Genomic DNA, 23,861 nt, shown 5'->3' on the forward strand with positions numbered 1-23,861 from the left:
GGGAATTCTTCTACACTATTGGTGGGACTATAAAATAGTACAGCCACTATGGAAAACAATATGGAGGTTTCTCAAACAACTACAGATAGATCTACCATATGATCCAGCAATCCTACTTCTGGATATATATCCAAAGGAATGGAAATCATCATGTCGAAGGGATACCTGCACTCCCATGCTCATCACAGTTCTGTTTACAATAGCCAAGATGTGGAACCAACCTAAATATCCATCGACAGATGACTGGATAAGGAAAATGTATATATACACAACGGGATACTACTCAGCCATAAAAAAGAATGAAATTTTGCCATTTGCAGCAACATGGATGAGTTTGTTGAAACTTATGTTAAGTTAAATAAGCCTGGCACAGAGTGAAAAATACCACATCTTCACTTGTAAGTGGGAGCTAAGAGAGAAAGAAGAAAGACTACAGTGGTGTGTTGAACTTGCAGAGGGAGAGAACAGACCTAGGGTTGCTAGGGTGGGGGGTGGGAAGGGAGAGGGTCACGGCAGAGAGGTTGGGTTGGGGACACAGGGAATAATTGCAATTTCAGGTGGTGGGCATGCTGAAGCATTGATTTGCTCACCACCTCTTGGGCACAGGTGCTGACAGTCACTTTTGCCCTGTAAATATGTATAATCAATAACAATTAAAAAATAATAAATTATCTATTATAAAACTTGAGATGCAAATCTTATTTAAGATGATATTGTAAGCTTTTAAAAAAAGACTAAAGGGGAAAACACCTTAATAGTTTTACTGCCTTAAAGTACTCAATAGGCTACACAAAATTCCTATTATAAATTAACACGGTGCTATACAAATTGCAATTAGAAATGCAACAAGACAAAAACCAATCATGGAAACATCCCTAAAAATGAATAAACCCCACCAATTAATATTAGTAATATAAATTAAGCAATTTGAGATGCTTGTATTTCTTCGTATGTTTACTACAGAAGTTATAAAATTGAAGAGAACCATATAGATGTTGAGCAGGTAGGTTAGCAATTCAAAAACTACAAATTAATGAAAGGATACTAGCATCAGAAAGTTTTTTTAAAAGACTCGAATACAAAATTAAAGATTACTGATGGTCCTCAACTTACAATGGTTTGACTTTATGATGGGTTTCTTATGAGGTAACACCATCACTAAGTTGAGGAGCATCTGTATTTATGGTGGTTTGACTTATGATTTTTGGACTTTACGATGGGTATATGGGTATTAAATGAATTTTTGACTTACAATGGGTTTAGCAGGACAGAGCCCCATTGTAAGCTGAGAAGCATCTGTAGTTTAATAATTAACTTTGTTAAAATTATCTATTAGGTGTTTGTAATCTGCAGGTGAGAAGTAACTTTATTAAGGTAATTGCCACAGCTGGCAAAGAAAAAATCTATTAAAGTTAGAAAGGAAAGAAAGAAAAAGAAAACTGTTTCTCTATAACTTTGGGGAAGAAATTGACACCATAAAATGTTTAAAATTGTATAGGTTAACCAGCATTATGTAGCATAAAAAAATCCCTTAAGTATCTAAAGACTTGAGACAACAACTGTAAGTGTATGGGATTAAATATTCCACCAAAACTCCCATTAAAAAAATCAACTCACAGGCTTAATATATATTGGTTTCAGTTTATTTTTTGCATCGGGCAAAATTAGCCTTAAATTTTCAGGGGCATATAACTGAGAGAGAGTGTAGAGAGCCTTTTTTTTCTTGATCTCAACTAGAAAAAAATGGATCTTCTGAATACTGCTGTAATATTTTGTTATAAAAATTCTCTAATTTTTCTATTTAAAAAATGTAGTGGATGAGGTAAGAAAACAGCAAAGGCTGCTAACAAAGAATTTTACTTTATTTTTATGCAAATCTTTTTCATTGTTTATGCATATTCATGAGATACAAAGCTGACTGTCACCCCTCGTGCCCAAGGTGTGATGGCCAGATCCATACTGGCAGCATTCTCATTACCACAAACTGCAATTATACCCTGTGTCCCCCACCCAATTATCCCCAGTCTCCCTCCCCATCCCCCTTTCCCCCACTCCACTTTGTATCCCTAGGTATGTTCTCTCCCTCTGCACAAAGAATTTTAACGTAACACTTTTACATCTTTAAAGAAGGCTATCTTCAACCAATAAAGCAACTAAACAAAAATACCAAACATCTCCACCTCAATCTCTGAATATTGTGAACAATTGGGCTACTTTCATAGCCACTGGCTACAATGCCAGAAAATAAAAGTGGTATTTTCCTAAATACCAAATTTCTTGATTCTAAATACACAAAATAGACAGTGTATAAAAGATGCTGTCCAGTCTTTGGCCAGTTTGTTAATCTTGAACCTAGTGGAATTCTTGCCATTGGGAGAAAAATTCTGGGTAACCGTATAGCCTAAGTCCTAAGATGAATGTTCCTTGTAGGGCACTCAGATTCTGACTCAAAAGTCACCTCTCACCTCACTCCTCTCCCTCCTACACTTACACTGAATTAAAGAGTATAGTTAAGCTTTGTAGGCAATTTGACTATAAATAAAAAATGCCAGGGATTCATAGCTCAGTTGTTAAAACTTATAAGCCATAAATACATTCGAAATCCATTCATTTAAAAAAGCTCTATAAAACAAAGTGTTGGCTAACGCTCTGCAGGCTGTTATTTAATGCACCATGCAGCCCACATTTAAAGTGTTAACATTGCTCTTGGTCTCTCTGCTTTCGCCATCTTCCAATGGGTCACTGTCACCACCACCAGATGGACTTTGGACTTCCAGCCTCAGAAGCTGTACGGAATAAATTTCATTTTCTTTATAAATCAAAATAAAATAAAGTGTTAACATCATAATTATTACCTAAATGTGACCCAAGGCAAAAAACAAAACAAAAAAAGTCTAATTTCGCAGATTAAAAAATAATAGTAATTATTCTATGACAAAGAAACAAGAAAGGAAAGACCCAAGAGTTACATGTTATAATCTCTAAAGCTGGATAAAAGATAGGTAACTCCATATTTCTTTCTTCTTGTTAATTTATCTCTGTTACATGAGTTAAGGCATGAAGCAGCAAGAGTGCAATTGATTCCAAACAACTTGGAATTTTATTGTAAACATCCCATAAAGAATGGCAACAAATTAATCCAGTTTTTTGTCTTTGAAGATAATTGCTTATAATGACTGACAACTGCCAAACAAAACATCTTTTAAAACAGTTTAGTTTACCTGTCTTTACTGAATTTTAGTTTAATGGACATTTTGCCCATATACAACATCACATCAACTATTAACCAAATGATTTTCCACCTTAAAATTTATGGATACTAAGAACAAACATAAGGTACAATTTTGTTAATACTGAGCAAGGGATTACAAAAGACAAGGATAACTTACAGGACAAAGAAATAAATTACTGATTGCCATCACCACAGTATTGTTTAAAGAATTAACATTTGTAGTACTGCCTAATGTGTATCTCGTGACATATGTAAAAACACATTTCCCAACTGGGTTTCTAAATATCTTTGTATGTGATTTTAAGTCAAATTACCAATGGCGACTTCAGTATGTATCGTTTTATTTTTTTAGAAAATACTTATCATGCTTTAATATGTCAAAGTCTCATATTCTAGACTGAATTAAGATAAGTATAAAAATAACAAATGGGCATACATATAAATAAACAAACACACTTTAAACTGCAGGGCCTTTCTACTGCACTTCTCCTATCAATGAATCAGAAATTGCCAGTCTTGTTGAAGTGTGCTAAACTTAGGTATAGTCTTCATTGCAGAAAGAGAAGTGAGGATAAAAGTAAGCAGGAGAGGAAAGATGGAAAAGGAAATAATCAAGGATAAGGCTAAATAAGAAATAAATATCAAGAAACCTGAGTGCTATCCATATTTCACAAAATACAGCACCATGAAAAAAAATTAACTTTGTATTGGAATTTAATCAAAACTTGGTAAATTTGGTAATTGGAACTTGGTAAAGAAAACTTTGCTAAAAGAAGAAAAGCAAAAAAGCATGAAAATATTTTCACACTAATTTTTAAAACAAACCTTAAAAGCGATCTTAGTCTATTTTCAATAAAACGTTAATAAAGCCTCATGTACCACAAAAATGGTGGAGATGGAGTTAGCCTTTGAAATAATGGACTTAAAATGTCACAAGTTCCATCCCTTCCTCCCAGAACTAAACTATTCACTTTGGAACTCAAAATGTTATTGTAATTGTTTAAAAGGCTGGACATCAGAGTACATAGATGAAAAATTATAGTCTCCTTTTTGCAGATGTAAAAATTCCAACTTTGAAGATAAGTACCAGTTGGTAAATGTGCAAAAAATGATTCCCGAGATATATAAGTGAATAATAATAAGGTGTTTAATTTATCATTACCACAAACATACAAATTTTGAAAATGCTCAAAAAAGTTTTATCAGAAAGTTAGCAGTGATATTCACATCTTTCTCTTTCAATCATTCTGTTGTCTGATGACAATCTATGGAATTAAAACAAAAAAGATAAATAACTCAAATTAACTACAAAGTATTGGAAGGTTGCATTAGGTATCTGAGCACACAGTTGTGCAGAATACGATTTATGAATTTTACTCAGTTTCTTTGCCTCTGGCTGAAACAAAGTGCTGTATGGAAGAATTATATAGCACAAGCCTGATCTCTGGGGAATGAAACAGAAAGAAAAACGAACAAAAGATGGGCAAATTAAATTAAAAGGATAGAGGGACACAAGTACATGACAAAACCTAGACTGGTTACCTAGAAGGCATAATGAAATGGATGATCAAGCAGTAAATATACAGGATAAGAGCTGTACAGAGGCAAAGAATTGGTAGACAGTATCCTCCATATACAATATTCTTTTAAAAAAATGTCTGAGATAAGGTGTGTCAAGTTGAAAAAAAAACCTACATAAACACAAGCACACACACACACATATACAAAAACAAATTTAGTCATTAGGCTAGTAGGCTAGTGAATGTTTTGGAGAGCATCCTATTGCTGGAAGAGATATACACAGCAAGCCATAGAAGAAACACACAATTCAGTTTTTATAAATATATACACATGCTAAGATTTTAAAGCTGGGATTTAAACATTATTAGCATTCATGAGAAATATTACAGCTCACTGACTATTTGTATCTAGCACAGAATTAGGCTTATACATATGTATGCTCTCATGGACCTAAATACAACAGTGGTTTTCGTAGCAATTCGTTTAAAATTTAGACTTTTCTTCAAAATTCTTAGTTCATTTCCTGCTTGCTTTGCTATGGCTGAACCCAGACCTTACTTAGGTTTAAAGGGACTCAAAAAAATTAAAATGATAAAATATTCAGTTTGATACAAATTACAACATATTCACAGGAGGTGCTGTTACAAAAGAAAGCAAAGTATAAATTGGGGGGGAAAGTCCAGATATAAAAGTAAAAATACTATCTTCCAAACTTTTATTTTCACACTTATTAAAATAATTTGCATGCAAACAGAAAATTACCTGTTTGTTTTGTAATAAATGATAACTACGCTCACCTAACATACCCTGGTGACTAAGTCTTTAAATCCTAATAACTGAAATCAACATTACAGCAAAATGCTGTTCACTAGTATTTTCACAGTATTTCACTACTTATAAAATATTCTTAAAAATGTCTTCAGCTTTATTATTCTAATTATCTAAACCTAGAAAACCTTGACATTTGGGGAATAAATGTGGCATTTTTATTTTTCAAAATAAATTATAAATAAAGCTCCAGATAGCTAAAATCACACAAATGGCAATTCTTCTACATTTCAAGAGGTAAGCTCTTCAGAGAAGAATGTCAACAAAAAATTTCACACTAAAATGATACATGTGATACACAATTGAGTATATCCAGGAATTTAAGTAACCATTAGTTTGATTAGGGTAGGCTAAAGTGTTATTAATTCCAGGAAAACACAGGCACAATTTAGTCTAAATGCCCAAGAGATGAATAACTGAAAGTACATTTTAGCAAAACTCGAACGTGGTTTTAAATAGGAAACTTTTGAATCTATACTATGGTTAAAAGTGGCAGCTGAGTTACAACCAGAAGTAGTTTTGGTTTAGTTAAAAAGAAAAAAAAAAAAAAAGATTACAACAAAAAAAATCAGCTTGATCTACTACTGTCCAGTAACAGAAGTTAATGCTATTAACAATTCACAACAATACTTTCTTAAAGCCTGAACATCATTTCTACTGCAAGTGAAAATTGCTTGAAGATGTTAGTACAAGAATAACCCCCACCCCCAACCCTACCAAAAAAGCAAAGTTATGTGTGTACTCCTTCCTCTGCACTTAAGGATTTTCAGATGCATGAAATGATTGAAAGCATGAGACAAACACATTAGCTTAAGAAATATCCTGGGATAACTAGGTATACATTAAGAAGTCTGTTTTATCCAACAAATCTGATCTACGTGCAACAACTTTGCTGTTATAAAAACAGAGATCAATATTATCCCTCTCACCTCAAAAAAATCTAAGTATCTAACAAATTAGCAAATCTGTAATCTCAAATTTGAGGAGTAAAATTGATCTTGGAACTCAAGCTCACTTATGGAACCATGTGCACTCTACTGCTGTAAACAACACCATAAGGGTTTTAAAATTTTTTTCATCTATAAAATAATGATTCAAAATATCAGTGTGCAGTGCAATGAGGTTCTTTCCTGAACAACTAGAACAGAAGAACCCTTTGGAATGATATGAGCAGAACTCATTAAAGTTGATTAAAAATATTAGCTAGCCAGAACTTTCCAACTCAAACTAGGTGCTTTGTTAAATTTTAAGATTCAAATGAAAACCAGTAACCCACAGCTGTTAAATATTAAGTGGTGGCAGAGATATATAAGCAGTAGCCCAAGTCTAGTTACACAAATATGTTCTAAGAAAGCCTAAGGTAAACTATTCTTATAAATTTTGTTAATTACAACTATTAATTTGAGAGCCAATACGATTATTAACACCTCTGAGCTTACAACTTAGGAGTATTCATTCCTATCAAGCTTGTTCTATTTCTTCTTAGTCAGTAAAGAATAACAGCATCTATTTTCCTTTACGTTTCCAGTAGTTGTAGTTAATAGAGGTAGCTGAGCTACTATTCAAAGAAGTTATTCTTTGTGGATGAGGATTTTTCAAATGTTTAAGTTATTCTTTAAGCTACACAAGTTCTATTAATGCAATAAAATATAACAGGAAAAAGAAAATGGATGCAAGAAACTTTTGCATTTGGCACCTTGTCTAGATTGATACCTCAAGTATTCTTTTCTTAATAAAGTTAATGCACACATCAGGACACACCACAAAGATTTGCTACATATTTACAAGGCACCAACCCTTTCTCACCTTTAACGTGAATTAAGCAAATCAATGAAAAGCATATCAAGATCCCCCCCACCCTCCAAAAAACTGTAGTATAAATATATACTTCAGTTCAGTACAATTAATGAAAGTTTGGCCTGGGAAGAGTAAAATAATCCAGATCATTCTTACAATATAGAAACTGTAAACATTTAATAGCTGCCTTTAGGATTGGTGTATTGTGCAAAAGTTATTATTACTGGGTATAGGAATCAAAATGGCAAAAACAAACTATATAAAACTCTGTAAGAAGGTGCTATACTTCTGTGATACAAAAGCAAAAGAGGGATATTCCATTGAGATAAAAATGTCATGCTACTCTTAAGAAGCTGAATGCTCCTTTAATGTAGTAAATCTGTAGTGTGTCTGTGTGTTGTGTTGTGTTGTGCTGTGTTTTGTGTGTGTGTGTGTGTGTGTGTGTGTGTGTGTGTGTGTGTGTGTGTGTGTGTGTGTGTGTGTGTGTGTGTGTGTGTGTGGGCAGAATTTCTTTTAATTTAAGGCCTAATGAGTAAGGCTTGTTTGAACAAATGAAGTGTGGAGATCAAAAGTCTTCAAACAAATGTATACTGGCATAATGGAAAAGCACCAATGTGAAAGGAAGCAGAAGTCCCCACACAACTTGCTTTGTAGATTTCCTGGTAAATTCCCTGCAGTAGAAGGCCATTGAATTTTTAAAATTATTCTAAATTTATTAACTGTTAATAATTCCATCCCATGAGATGGCTAACCCTGGCTTTTTCTGTCATTTTACGCACTCTGCCTGATCTGGATGTACCAAGATTCAGAGGATCCTCAGTGGACACAAAATTGTCATTATCAGAATCATCATTATATAAAACAGTCCTCCTGCCTTGGTTTCTTGTTTTAATTCGAGGCAGTCTACTGAAACGTCCTGAAAATATGGTATCAAATTCATCATCTGCAATACGTGCTCTTTTGGCTCTGGTGGCTCCTCTAGAAGCACCTCTTCCTCCTCTCCCTCTCCCTCTCCCCCTAGTGCCACCTCCACCTCTTCCTCGACCCCCTCTTCCCCTGCCTCCTCTTCCTCTGCCTCCTCTACTCCATCTACCCCACCTTCCCCATCTGCCTCTTCCTCCTGTGCCTCTCGTCTTCCAGTTTCTTTTTCCACTGGCATGTTGTTTTCTGAGTTTTCTTTTAGGTCTGGTTTGTATGAATTTACTATAGTCATGGTCTCCATCTACATAATCTTGATCTGTTCTGGAAGTTGATTCAGAGTCAGAATCAGAACCACATGTACTTTCAGAACTTAAACTGGATCCTAACTCTCCACTCTCTGAGGAGGATAAATGTGATTTTTCTTTTGTTTCTTTTTTCTCTTTCTCTTTTCCTCCCATGCTTTCATCTTCTTCTGATGCGCTAAGTAGTTTTCTCTTGATTCCTGTCCGGGGCTCTCTGCCATCACCATTTGTAAGAGGTCCATCAAGGGAGTGATCTAAATCAAAATGAATGATTTTTAAAAGTTAAGCTTTGACATTATTTTGATAGTTACTTAGGTTTGAAAGTAAACAGTCTATCAAAAAAATATTTATTGCCCAAAGATAAATGGGATAAAATCATGAGAGGTCTCATCAGACACCAACCCTTATGGCACCCTGATCTTGGACTTTAGAGCCTCCAGCACTGTGAGAAAATAAATGTCTGTTGTTTAAGCCACCCATCCTGTGGTATCTTTTTATGGCAGCCCGAGCAGACTAATGCATTTGGCTAAAGACTAAGATGATAGCAATAAAAACTGTAGGCAAGAGATTTAAGTGGTATTAAGGAGTTGTAGAATTCACAAAACTTGTCAGCTGACTGGATATGAGGGGTAAATGGAGAGCCAAAAAACAATGTGAAATTCTAAGTTGGGTAACCAAGGAAACGGTGGTGCCATTAAGCTAAACTAGTGAGCATAGAAAAAGAAGCAAGCCTGGGATACTATGATGATAAGCACCCAAGGAAATTTTTGAGGGGAAGCACTCGGAAATGAGATTGGTTGAATAGAGAGATGTTTGGGCTGGGTATATGCATTTGGAGAGTCATCAGCATCAAGAGGACTGATGCAATTATTATAGTCCTTTATTTGTAGAAGATAAAAAATAAATAAATAAATAAAAAACAAAAAATAATGGAAAACTGCAAATAGAAAGCAAGCAGGACCAAAGAAAAGAAACAAAATATGTAGACAAAAATATAGGAGAATCAGAGGTATAAGAGAATCAGAAGAGCATAGAAGCCAGAAAGTAGAGTTCACAGAGTAGTCAACAGAGTGCAATGACACGAAGATCATGGAGATAGAGACTAAGAAAAGGACACTGGTTGACCACTAAAAAGTACTGGTGATTCTGGGGAGAATAGCTTTTGGAGAGTGGTTGGGGCAAAAGCCACACCACAAAAAATAAAGAATGTGTGGATGGAAAGAAAATAGAGGCAGGAAATATAGGCTACTCTTCCTAAAAGTTTGGCACTGAAGAGAAGGACAAAATGAAAGAAGGCAGTGCCATGAGTAAGCAATATACAACAGAATCAGAGGAGAGAGTAAAGATATAAATTGGGATAAATAAAGGCACTTATTATTTTAAAGTAATCAGATATTTTTCAATATTGCTCACACAACCAATATAAAATATATCTTTGGAAAGAAAGTTATCTGATGCTTAAATAATGATGGACAAGCTACTTAATCTTTAATTTGAATATATATATAAAATAAAATCTATATTCCAATAAAAATATTTGTAAAAGCATATTAACAATTCTTCATAAACTTCAAATAGCTGAACATATGAGAACATTCTCTGAACATGTTCAGGGTCCATAACATAGGACTAAGTATAAGAAGAAAGTCTGAATAACAATAACCTTCAAATATTTATGATAACTGATGCCCCTGACACAGTTCAAGATGGATGCATATAATAAATTAGTTCAGTAATTTCTTTGTAAGCAGTGAAATTTTTTCTTCAAATAAAAAGTTATCTGGAAGCTCATTATATAGAATGAAAAACATAGCTGTTTTGGTTGGATGGGGAAGGCTCTTCTGAGAATTCCTGTGGATCCCCCAGAAATGAGCAGGGCACAGTCTGACAACCACTGACTTAGTAATATAGCAGTAATATTTCCCTAGGGAAGAGAATTTATATCTGAGTTACAAAACTGGAAAACCATAAGAAGGTGGCAGAAGTGGGTGCTGACTGAAACAATGCTCATTTCTAAACCCAGATACATTTACTGCAGTGGCCCACAAAAATATGAAACCTATTTAAAGATGTCTATGGAAATTTTTTCCTTCCTTGGTAAAATGGTTTAATGTAAAAAACATCCTAAACGTACCTAAGAGTCTGGTTCTTATGTGCTTCATTTAGTTTTTTCTCCCTATGCATTTAACATTTTATTTTAAAAGACTATAATATGTTTAAAAAGTTATTGGAAATCTGCTAATGGCCTTTTCCTAGCTGTGGATCTGAAACCCTATATGACTCAAACTTTACAATATAAAATTCTCACTCACTAACAAAGAGGATACTAGTTTTTACTATCCCAGTGAATCAGCTTTTAAATGATTCATCTTCCATCATAACAAGAAAGAATAAACGCTCTGTCCCATATTTATTCCTACCTTGTTTAACTGGCAAAACTCTATTCCGAAATGATTTGGCTTTCCCCGGGTCATGGCTATTTCCACTTCTGCTATATCCACTGAAACTCGATGACGAAAACGGTACATCCAGTTCATCATCAAATAGATAAAGTGAAAGCCCTTCAGCAGCATCTGAAACTTGCATTTTAAAAGACTGTAATGTTAACGTAATTATCATGTTTTCAGGGAAGTTAAACAGGTTGCTTTAAAACTATATATTAGCTATTTTACTCTAACAACAAAATTACAAGTTGTGTAAGAAGGAAATGTGAATATTTTGAGAACAAATGGTTTATCGTCATTAAACTTTCAAGCATAATATGTCAGAAAAAACTTGTTCAAGGAACCCACTTTTACACACAAGGAGTCCTCAAATCTTATGTTGGCAAATATCCTCCAGTCTAACAAAGAAACTAAATCATATGGCCTAATGTCTAACCCAGGCCACACAGCTAGCAAGCTGAATTGAAAATGAAACACAACTTCTCTAAATACAAATCCATTGCTCTTTGCACTATAAACCATGTTGCCTCTTCTATATTCTATATTCTTATAGAAGAATTCTATATTCTTCTATATTCTAATTATCTCTAAATACTGATAATTCTAGTATCAGTATTAAACTGAGATACAGAACATCAAAAACAAAAGACATATTTACCAGGAGATGAGAAAGGAGAGCTAGTCCTGGCATAAGACACTGAGGTATTCTGCTCATTTTTAGGCTGCAACTTCATTTGTTTCTGTTTCCCTTTTGGACTATAAGGAAAAATACATAACAATGAGCATTTTTTTTCTGGTAGCAGCATATTATGATAGATAGTATGACACAAAATGCATAAGATGACCAAAGAAGAAATGCCCTAAAATTCAAGTGAAATGCTTCGAATTGGTAATTTGACAAAGTTAAACTTTAATCATTAAAATAAAAATGTTTTGACTGTAAATACACATAAATAGTGCTTTTGGTTACTAACTGAATCTTTACACAGGTACAAGAGTTCTGAAAAAATCTCTTGACATCTCCTCAGACTTCATAAACTTTCAGAAACAAGGTAATACATACAAAATGCTTTGAAAACATAAAATACTGCATCAATGTAATATACCTAGGAGCTCTGCTGCTAGATAATGAACTGCTGCTGCTTCTTAGACGTTTTCTGTACCGTGGCCTTCTCCTCTTCTGACTCTGGATTGCTGACTTATATTCAGTGATGATATTTTTAATATGACTCTCAAATAAGGCAGATAATCGCAGCGTCATGCTATAGATCTGAAAAGGTGGAAATTATAGCCTTATTTTATCAACTACTTTAATTATATAAAAAATAAAAGGTACAAACACTCCTGGACCAATATCAGCATCATCATTCCAGACAAAATATAAGTCCTATCTATTCCTTTGAAAAATTCTTCTTGAAGAATTAAAACAATATAACATTTTCACCTAAAAACTAATAAATATTTTTAAAAGATAATATTCAATGTTGTGAAGGTTAGGGGAAAAAGACTGCCAGTGGGAATTTTAACTGCAGCAACATTCTAAAGGACAATCTACAATATGTACCAAAACCTTAAAGACACTGTACATCCTTTGGCTAATAATTTTACTTCTGGAAATTTGTCCTAAGGAAATATTAGAAAATTGCACACACATAAAAACCATGTTCAAGGATGTTAAAGATGTTAGCCACAGCATTATTCACATAAAGTGAAAAACTGAAAACAATCTATATCTATCTTTAGCAACAAGACAGTAATTAAATAACGGAACAACCATACAACAGAATACCATTAAAAATCTTTTCATTATACATTAGCAACAAAAAATGCTTCAAAATATGAAACCTACTATTTTAAAGAATATATAAGTATATGTAAGTATATATGCTAAAGTAGGAAGTCCTGGAAATAAATACATTAAATATTAATTGTAAATAAAAACAGGTGATCGGCTTTACAGGTGATTTTTGTTTTCTTCTTTATACTTTTCTGTATTTCCCAACTTTCTACAGAGACTATATGTTACTTAACCATCAGGATCAAAAGGGAAAAAGCAAATATAAAAAAATTATGCCTTCAGAAATTATTGAAAATTCATTTTATATGAGGTAGAAGTGGGCAAGTATATAACTACTGAGATTTAAAAGTTAATCAGATACCAGTGATTCCAAAAGACAAAAATTATTATTACTATTTTTTTGTGTTCTCAAGATATTTTAGGTTCTGATAAACATAGGGAAAATATCAAATATGAGCATGAACAAACAGTTATAACTTCCCAGTAGGATTCACTATTTGTTATAATAAAGGTAGCATCAATATTCAGAGCTAATAAAAATATTTCATATAAACTAATACTGTCAATCATCTTTATATTTATCAAATCATTTACTGGGCATATAAAAGGGAACTCAAATTACTACCTCTCCTTTCCTTGTCTTTTCTGGCAGATATAAGTATTATTAAAGAGTAAAGAAGACGCAGACAAGAGAAAGGAAAAGGTGCTTAATTTCACAATGACTATGCTAAATATATCTTTATGCATGCCTTCTAAACAATCCATATTTCAGAGAAGACACTGAAAATCAAACTTCAGTTAACTATGTTAGAAATGTAGTATACACTTGTTTAGCTGGCGAAATTTTAAAACTGAAGAAAGAAAAATGCCTGATATATATATAAATAAATGCTTAGATAATTAACCCAACTAATATTGTTTTTCATACCCTTGACTTTTTATTAGAGGTATAAGCTTTGGAGTTGCTGAATATTTGGCGGACAGCCTTATAAAATTCCAGAGGACTTCCATAGTTTCCTGCTTCCAATGTTTCTTTCACAGTGCTGAAGTCCATAGGAGTGTCTGTAACATCTTGGTAATCCTACAAAGAAGAATGTGTTATTAAATACCCAAATTTGTGTAACAAATACAATGGAAGCGAGATTTGCATCACCTATGGATGCTGATTAACTGTGAAATAAACACTTTGTTTTTCAATCTGCCAACTACCTCTCCCGAAACCCGAAACATCTTTTGGGGGCTCATGAAAACATCAGGGGTCTGTGGGAGAGCCTTAGTCCCACATTGCAGTCAATAACCATAAGCGGGAGCGGCGGCAGCAGCACCAGACAGCAAAACTGGGTGGCTCCACGTGGTTCCCTAATCCCGCTGCCTTGGACCTAGGGGTCCAGGCCCCGCCCCCTGAACAGGCACCACACAGATAAGCCCACCAGGGGCAGCTGGCAGTAACACCAGCCAGCAGTTCCAACCCACCGAGTTTGGCCCAGCAGAACTCCACATGCTAGGGGCTCATTCTACGACCACAGAGTCTAGAACAGGAATAAGGTGGTTAAATATAACCACTACCACACCTACTGTCAAGCAAAGATAATTCACTCCCCCCCCAGTAGCAACCAAGGCCACTCCACAGCCAACTTCATTGTAACAGAAGAACAAACATTCAAGAAGAAATGACACCACTAAAAGGATACAGTAATGCCCCAAAGTCAGACTCCATGGAACAGGAAGTCCCTGAAATGTCTGAAAAAGAATTTCGAGCAATGATCTTAATAAAACTTGAAGAAATAAAGGAAGACTCAATTAGAGAACACAACAAAAAAAGAAAAAACATCCAGAATATGAAGGAGGAAATCTACAAAGAAATTAAGACAATAAAAAGAGTGTAGCAGAACTTCTAGAAATGACTCACTCAGTGAAATAAAAAACACAACTGAGAGCTTGAGCTGCAGGATAGAGCAAGTAAAAGAAATAATTTCAGAACTTGAAGATGGTCTTTTTGAAATAAGTCAGGCAGACAAAAAAAAAAAGGAAAAAAGAATTAAAAATAATGAGGAAAAACTACGAGAAATAGCAGACAACCTGAAGTGCTATAACATCCGAATTGTGGGTATTCCCGAAGGGCAGGATAAAGGAAAAGGTATCGAAAACCTACTCAAGGAAATAGTAACAGAAAACTTCCCAGGTGTAGGGCAAGATACAGACCTTCAGATCCAAGGAGCTCAAAGGTCCCCAAACAGATTCAACCCAAAAAGATCCTTCCCAAGACATATTATAGTTAAATTCACAAAGCTCAAATACTAAGAGAGAATTCTACAAGCAGCAAGAGAAAAGTGTCAGGTCACTTATAGGGGAACCCCCATCAAACTAACAGCAGACTTCCCAACTGAAACCCTACAAGACAGAAGAAAGTGGAATGATATATTCAAAATACTAAAAGAATACAACTGCCAGCCAAGAATTCTATACCCAGCAAGGCTCTCCTTCAGAAATGAGGGAGAAATAGTGTATTTCCCAGATAAAAGTTGGGGGAGTTCACCACCACACAACCAGCCCTGCAAGAAATTCTCAAGGGAGTCATTCATCTGGAATCTGAATGGTGACCATCATGACAAATACATAAATAAGTAAGAGCAAAACCCACAGTTAAAACTAAAATGCAAGCAAGAAAGAGAAAAAAGCTAAATCATTCCACCTTAAATTCCCAACTCACATTGAAGAAGAGAAATAAAAGGGGAAATAATGATCAAAAGATACTTAAACGACCTAAACAAGTGGCAATTAAATGACAGGAATTAAACAACACTACTCAATAACTACTCTGAATGTGAATGGACTAAACTCCCCATTCAAAAGACACGGACTAACTGGCTGGATTAAAAAGGCAGACCCAAGTACATGCTGTCTTCAAGAGATCCACCTCAACTGTAAAGACACTCATAGACTAAAAGTGAAGCACTGGAAAAAGATATACCACAAACAGGAAGCCAAAAATGAGCAGTAGCTAATCTCATATTGGACAAAATAGACTTCAAACAAAAAAATATTAAAAAGACAAATAAGGCCATTATGTAATGATAAAGGGAACTATCCAGCTAGAAGACATAACAATCATGAACATGTATTCACCCAACACTGGAGCACCCAGATATATTAAGCAAACATTCTTAGACCTAAAGAAGAAGACAGGACCTAATACATTAATACTGGGCAATCTGAACACCTCTCTCTCAGTATAGGACAGGACTTTCACACAACAAGTCAACAAAGAGACACAGGATTTAATCTACACCCTAGACCAACTGGATTTGGCAGATATATACAGAACATTTCACCCAACAGCAAAAGAATCCACTTTCTTATCATCAGCTCATGGTACATTCTCCAGGATAGACCACATATTATGTCAAAAATCTACTCTCAGCAAATTTTAAAAAACTGAAATCATTCCAACAATCTTTTCAGACCACAATGAACTAAAACTGGAGATAAACAATAAGCAAATCGCTGGAAGCTATACAAATACATGGAAAATAAATAATAGGCTCCTGAATGACCTATGGGTCCAAGAAGAAATTAAACAGAAAAATCAAAAAATTTCTAGAAACTAATGAAAATAAAGATACATCATACCAATACTTGTGGGATATGACAAAGGAGTAATGAGAGGCAAATTTATTGAAGTAAATGCTTATATCAAAAAAATGGAAAGACTCCAAATAAATGACCTAATGCTATGCCTCAAAGAACTTGAAAAACAACAATCCAAACCTAAAGGCAGGAGACAGAAGGAAATAATTAAGATCAGAGCAGAACTAAATGAAATAGAGACCCAAAAAATAATAGAAAAGATCAACAAAAGTAAAAGTTGGTTTTTTGAGAAGATAAACAAAATGGACACACCGTTAGCTAGATTAACAAAAAAAAGGAGAGAGAAGACCCAAATAACAAAAATCAGAAATGAAAAGGGAGACATTACAACTGACACCACAGAAATACAAAGAATCATTAGAGACTATTATAAACAACTGTATGACAACAAATTTGAAAATGTCAAAGATGTGGATAACTTTTTAGACACATATAAAGTACCAAGACTGAACCAGGAAGAGATAGAAAACCTGAACAGACCAATAACAAGCAAGGAGATTGAAGGAGTAATCAGCAATCTTCCAACAAAAAAAAGTCCAGGTCTGGATGGCTTTACAGCTGAATTCTATCAAATTTTTAAAGAGCAGTTAACACCAATTCTCATGAAACTGTTCCAAACAATTGAAACGGATGCTACTCTCCCAAACTCATTCTATGGGTCCAACATAACTCTGATACCAAAACCAGATAAAGACACAACAAAAAAAGAACATTACAGGCCAATATCCTTGATGAACCTAGATGCTAAAATCCTCAACAAAATATTAGCAATTAGAATACAGAAACTATTAAAAAAATTATACATTATAATCAAGTGGGATTCACCCCAGGGATGCAAGGATGGTTCAACATACGAAAGTCAATAAATGTGATACATCACATCAACAAGCTCAAGGACAAAGACCATACAATAATCTCAATAGATGCTGAAAAAGCATTTGACAAAATTCAACACCCCTTCATGATAAAGACTCTCAACAAATCTTAAAACTATCTTAACACAATAAAAGGCATTTATGACAAGCACACCACCATTATTATTCTGAATGGGGAAAAACTGAAGACCTTCCCCTTAAGGACAAGAACAAGATAAGGATGTCCACTCTCACCACTTCTATTCAACATAGTACTGGAGGTACTAGCTAGAGCAATCAGGCAAGAGAAAAAAATGAAGGGAATCCAGATTGGAAAAGATGAAGTCAAACTTTCCCTATTTGCAGATGACATGATACTATATATAGGAAAACCTAAAGACTCTATCAAAAAACTCCTAGAGCTTGTTAATAACTTCAGTAATGTTGTGGGATACAAAATAAATGCCCCCAAATCAGTAGCATTTATATACTCAAATAATGAATTAACAGAAAGAGAAATAAAGAAAGTAGGCCCATTTTCAATTGTCACCAAAAAAAAATACAATACCTAGGGATGAATTTAACCAAGGAGGTGAAAGATCTCTAGAATGAGAATTACAAACCACTTCTGAAAGAAATTAGAGAAGACACAAAATGATGGAGAGATATTCCAAGCTCTTGGATTGGAAGAATTAACATTGTGAAAATGTCTATACTACCCAAAGCAATCTACAGATCCAATACAATCTGTATCAAAATACCAATGACATTCTTCACAGAAACAGAAAAAACAATCTTACCTTTCATATGGAAAAACAAAAGACCCCAAATAGCCAAAGCAATCCTGAGCAAAAAGAACAAAGCTGGAGGCATAACTGTGCCTGACTCTGGTAACCAAAACAGCACGGTACTGGTATAAAAACAGACATTCAGACCAGTGGAGTAGAATTGAGAACCCAGAAATCACTCCTCAGGCTTATAGCCATCTGATATTAGACAGACAACAAAAATCTACACTGGGGAAAAGATTGCCTCTTCAACAAGTGGTGCTGGGAAAACTGGATATCCATATGCAGAATGAAACTAGATATGCATCTCTCACCACACACTAAAATCAACTCAAAATGGATTAAAGACCTAGGTATAAGACCCAAAACTGTAAAATTACTAAGGGAAAATATAGGTGAAACACTTCAGCAGTTTGGTCTGGGCATAAGCTTTATGAACATGAGCCTGAAAGCACAAGCAGCGAAAGAAAAAATAAACAAATGGGACTATATCAAACTAAAAAGTTTCTGCACAGCAAAAGAAACAATCAAGAGAGTGAAAAGACAACCTACAGAGTGGGAGAAAATTTTTGCCAACTATGCATCCGACAAGGGACTAATATCCAGAATATACATAGAACTCAAGCAATTATACAGTAAAAAATAAATGATCAGATTAAAAAATGGGCGAAGGAGGTGAACAGACATTTTTCAAAGGAAGATATACAAATGGCCAAGGGATACATTAAAAAAATGCTCAACATCACTAGTCATCAGGGAAATGCAAATTAAAACCACGTTGAGATACCACTTCACTCCAGTTAGACTGGCTATAATCAAAAAGACGGTGAATAACAAATGCTGGTGAGGGTGTGGAGAGAAGGGAACCGTACTGCACTGTTGGTGGGACTGTAAATTAGTAAAACTACTTTGGAAAACAATTTGGAGGTTTCTCAAACAACTACAGATAGATCTTCCATATGATCCAGCAATCCGTCTTCTGGATATATATCCAGAGGAATGGAAATCATCATGTTGAAGAGATACCTGCCCTCCCGTATTTACTGTAGCTCTGTTTACAATAGCCAAGATACAGAACCAACCTCAATGTCCATCAATAGATAATTGGATAAGGGAACTGTGGTATATATACACTATGGAATACTACCAGGCCATAAAAAAGAATGAAACACTCCCATTTGCAACAACATGGATGAACCTAGAGAAACTTATGTTGAGTGAAACAAGCAAAGTATGAGGGATAAATACTACATGAGCTCACTCATATGTGGGAGCTAAGAGAGAAAGAAGGCAGGAAAGAAAGACCACAGTAGTGCTGTGATCCTGCAGAGGGAGGGAACATTCCTAGGGCTACAAATTGGAGTCAAGGGGAGAGGGGGAAGGAGAGGGAGGTTGGGGGACAATTGGGAGAGGACAAAGGGTACAGAAGTAATTTCTGGTAATGGATATGCCCCCAGTATGAATCTGGATCCCACATCATGGACAGGAGTGGGGACAATTAGTTTTGTATCATGAATATTTGTAATAAATAAATTAATGAATTAAAAAATAATAATAAAATATAATGCAAACACACACACACACACACACACACACACACACACACACACACACGATTCCCAGCTATGAGGACATTCTACTTAAAGTGTCACTAGTTGAGAGTCAAAGTCAAATTAGTCATGTTTGTGCCTCTCTCCTTTTCGTTTTTTGATCAATGTGATACTTTTTTGGTATGTGTGTGTACAAAGATTTTTATTTTAACAGTATGTAGGATTTTGCTTCATCTAAAGTCTTCTGTCACATGGGTTCAGAATTAGTTTGATTTTGATTAGGGGAAAGGGAAGATTCATATTATCTTTAATTTCATTCTTCCAGAAAACAAATTTTTAGAGTACTGTCACTTTATAGCGATTTTGTCAAGCCCATCAAATAAATTAAGATATATATTTCATTTGGAGGAAACAACATGTTTGCATGCCAGTACACACAGAAAAGGGATAGTGAGGGCTGGGAAAGAGAAGGTGAAAGAGACATTTTGTAGCTCATCAAAATACAGTAATACCCTTTATAATGCTCTTAATCTTAGAAGACTTGGGTGATAGAGTGCATTACTTGGGGAAAAGTCTTATTTTAGCAGATGCAAATGACGTGCAGGCAGATCTTTACTGCAGGCTGAAGTCAGTGGCCATCCATGTTAAGATCCCCCTTTGAGCAGGGAACTGTAGATGGTTCGTTTACTTTGTTCAGCTCATTCTACCTCATTGCGAATGTGTGTGGCACTCCTTCATCATATACTGTGTGATCCCCAATGTTGCCACCCCCCTCCCAAACAGTCCTAGAGCATCTCACTTGTAGAATGGAAATACTGCTCAACAGTCCACAAATTTTTTGAAGTACAGTTGCATAAAAGGTTCATGCACAGTATGGAGATTTTAGAAAATAAAAACACAAAATCAGTAAATGTCTTTTGAAAGACTACTAGGCCTACCTCAGAAAGAGATGGATCTTGTTGTCTTTCTGGAACTGACTCTGAGGATTCTCCCTCTTGCTCTTGATGGCCCTAAAGGGTAAAGAGTATAAGGTATTGTATTTTCAAACTACCACAATAAAACATGAAGACTTGCAATACAATTATGACTGAAGGCTCAGATATCCATCAAGAAGAATTATGTTTTTATTGTCTGTACTTTAAAGTGAAAGAATTCTACATTTATTATTCTCCTCTGCTATGAAAAACATGACTTATTTATTCTAACCAAACTCCATACAAACAAAACAAGATTTGTTGAACATAATCTTGTTCCTTATTTGAATAGTTTTCCAACTGAGACCTGAGTATGCAGAGGATAATACTGATGTATACTAAACTCAGGATGGTCTGATGTATTTCTGAAAAACTTCTGTACTCTGAAAAGGTCAAAATAGATTTGCTATCTATACTAAAAACAAATTCAACATATACATAGACATACTTCTAAAAAAGGAATCCCATAAACTAAGTTCTCATGCTTTTATCTTTGTTGAAAAGTAATATTGTTACACTGGTTACTCTAAGTGACCATATTGATAACACATTTAGTATAAATTAAACGAAATTGACCTACGTCACCAAGTGTCTACAGGGCACAGAAGTGTATTCGAAGTTAGTAAAATATATTAAACAAATACCTGAAATAAAAGCAGGAAGGAATAGCAAAGAAATTTTGATTCAAATTTGGTTCACAATTTATAATTTACACACTAAGTACATGACAGGCATTTTAAAAAGTCATGACTAAGAGTTGGAACCAGCCCAAATGTCCATCATCAGATGAGTGGATACAGAAAATGTGGTATATCTACACAATGGAATACTACTCTGCTATAAAAAAATGAAATACTGCCATTTGCAACAACATGGATGGACCTAGAGAGAATTATATTAAGTGAAACAAGTCAGGCACAGAAAGAGAAATATCACGTTCTCACTTATTTGTGGAAGCTAAAAATAAATAAATGAACACACAAATAACCTGGGGGGAGGGAGGGAAGAAGACATAACAATTACAAATCCTTGAAGTTGATACGACAAGTGAACAGATATGAGGTTGTTGGGATGGAGGGGGAGAGGGAGGAGGGAGAGAGGTTTTGGTAATGGGCCACAATAATCAACCACATTGTATATTGACAAAATAAAATAAAATAAAAATAAAAGTCACAACTTATCATGCTGCTCACTTTCACAATTCAAATATATACAAACAAGAAAGGACGGAAGGAAGAGGGGGGAGGGAAAGGGAAAAATTGATCTTAACTAGATTTCATCATGGATATTTATGAGAAATTATCATATTGGCAATTATTCAAACAACCATATGCTTACTGGGTAAGAAAGAGGATCAGCTGGCTGTCGAAATGGCTCTGAGTCTTCACGTTCATAAATGAGACTCAACAGTTCTTTGCATTGTTTCTTCCAAGTATCAGGATTACACTTTAAAGACTGTCTTCGGCCTCGGAATTTGACCTATAGATTTTAATAGAATTATATCTAAAAGCTCTTTTCTTAACTCTTCATTGATTTCTCATGCAGCCCTAATGTTAAGATAGAGCAGCTGCTATTTAAAAGTTTCTTAATTTAAATTAGACATCATTCTCTCCGGCAAAAAAAAAAAAAAAAAAAAAAAAAAACTAGGCAAAACATTCATGAAAATGACAAGAATTCTAGTATTCTGAATTTTCATTTTAAGAAAATCTGAACCTCAGATAAAGTACAGAGGAACAAACGCTTTTGTCCTCTACAAGGTTAACAGTTATATTGCCTTAATATTTGCTGGTAGTTCAGTATAGTTGACAATGGCAACATAATTTTCTCACAACACTCGAACAATTTTTCTTTTTAATAAATCCTTTGTGGTCATGATAAATCCTGGTCTTTACCTTTTGATGCCTTATGTTATGATCTCTTTCAGTATTTCAAAGGATATTGTTCCTTATAGAGAACTATATGTCTAATTATCACAGAAGGGAAGTGTGCAGAAAATTATTAACATAAGAAGCCTGAGGTGGCTATCTTTAGCAGGGCTTGTTTGCAATTTTGGCCCTTGGCTGACATTTGGAAACTTGGCACTTGAACTGATTCCTAAATTATAAAGGTGGTTTACTATACCTAGACAGCACAAATGATATGATTTGTGCTGAAATCCTACTTTCCTTCTGGAAGCCTGGAATCTTGGTATGTACTAGTCAGAGGGTGCCTGCACAATTAGCCCTCAATAAAATCCTCGGGGACTGAGTCTCTCTCTAATCACATGAATGTTGCTACATTTTCATTGCTGGGGGAAGAATATGCTGTGTGACCCCTCATGAGAGAGATGATCTAGCTGTGTAGTCTTACTGTGTTGCGGTAATAATCTTCAGCCAGGAGTAAAACTATATACTTAGTCCTTCTAGCAACTCTCCAAACATGGGGTTGGTCTTAGAGATCCCCAACACAGGAAGCCTGAAAATGTTTCTTCTCAGTAGTTCATTTATTGACTCACCCTTCTTCCTGATGAAGTACCAGGGCCATCAGAATCTAAATCAACCATTTCTGTATCCTAAATTAAAAGCAGAGAGAGGGAGAAAATGTTAAGTTACATTTAACATCTTACAAATTAGATGAAAATTTACAAATCAATGTTAAATATAATCACAATTAACTTTCCCTCATTGGTATAGGCAGCAAAATGAAGGCTGGACGGAGAGTCACTCCTAATTTTGCCAATATGCTGTGTACAAGTTGGAAAATATACCAGGAGAAGAGATGACCAAGGTTTCTCTTTAAATCAGAATAGTAAACGAGGGGAAAGGTGTAGTGATTGCTATCTGCTAAAGTTGTACCTAAATAAGTGTTAGTATTTTTAAAAAACCTTACAGTATGTGACATGTCCATTTAATATACTGTAATTATGAATTACTCATGATTAATCCTCTGTATATCAAGAAAAAGATCTCTTTTCTATAAGGAAAAATAAATGTGTATTATAACCTAAGATTTAGTTAAGTATCTTTTTGAGGGACAGTTTTTAAATACAGAGTCAAGGCCCAGGCACCAATGGTGATGGTAAAACACCTAGGTGATGTATAAGAAAAAATAAAAGCAGCTCATGAGGTACTGGTACTCTTTCCTAATAAAATAAAGCTGTTGAATTACATTTTTACTTTAGTTTTCTATTTTAACCCAAATACTGTTATACAAAGAGAAATTCTT

At 34.7% G+C, this 23,861-nt stretch overlaps 1 protein-coding gene across 1 annotated transcript in view; it reads right to left on the bottom strand.

The window, feature by feature from the left end:
* Window positions 1–8,029: 8,029 nt before the first annotated feature.
* BRWD3 (bromodomain and WD repeat domain containing 3) overlaps window positions 8,030–23,861 on the bottom strand; it is a 115,959-nt gene continuing 100,127 nt past the window's right edge. The window contains exons 34-41 of the mRNA XM_063083354.1: window positions 23,152–23,208; window positions 21,996–22,136; window positions 20,622–20,693; window positions 13,772–13,924; window positions 12,152–12,315; window positions 11,704–11,801; window positions 11,022–11,180; window positions 8,030–8,855 (exon numbers count right to left, since the gene is read on the bottom strand). Coding sequence (XP_062939424.1) covers window positions 8,101–8,855; window positions 11,022–11,180; window positions 11,704–11,801; window positions 12,152–12,315; window positions 13,772–13,924; window positions 20,622–20,693; window positions 21,996–22,136; window positions 23,152–23,208 — 1,599 coding nt within the window. The 3' untranslated portion in view covers window positions 8,030–8,100. The remainder of the gene's footprint in view (window positions 8,856–11,021; window positions 11,181–11,703; window positions 11,802–12,151; window positions 12,316–13,771; window positions 13,925–20,621; window positions 20,694–21,995; window positions 22,137–23,151; window positions 23,209–23,861) is intronic.

Source organism: Cynocephalus volans, chromosome X (assembly GCF_027409185.1).
Source record: "Cynocephalus volans isolate mCynVol1 chromosome X, mCynVol1.pri, whole genome shotgun sequence".
Taxonomy (NCBI): Eukaryota; Metazoa; Chordata; class Mammalia; order Dermoptera; family Cynocephalidae; genus Cynocephalus; species Cynocephalus volans.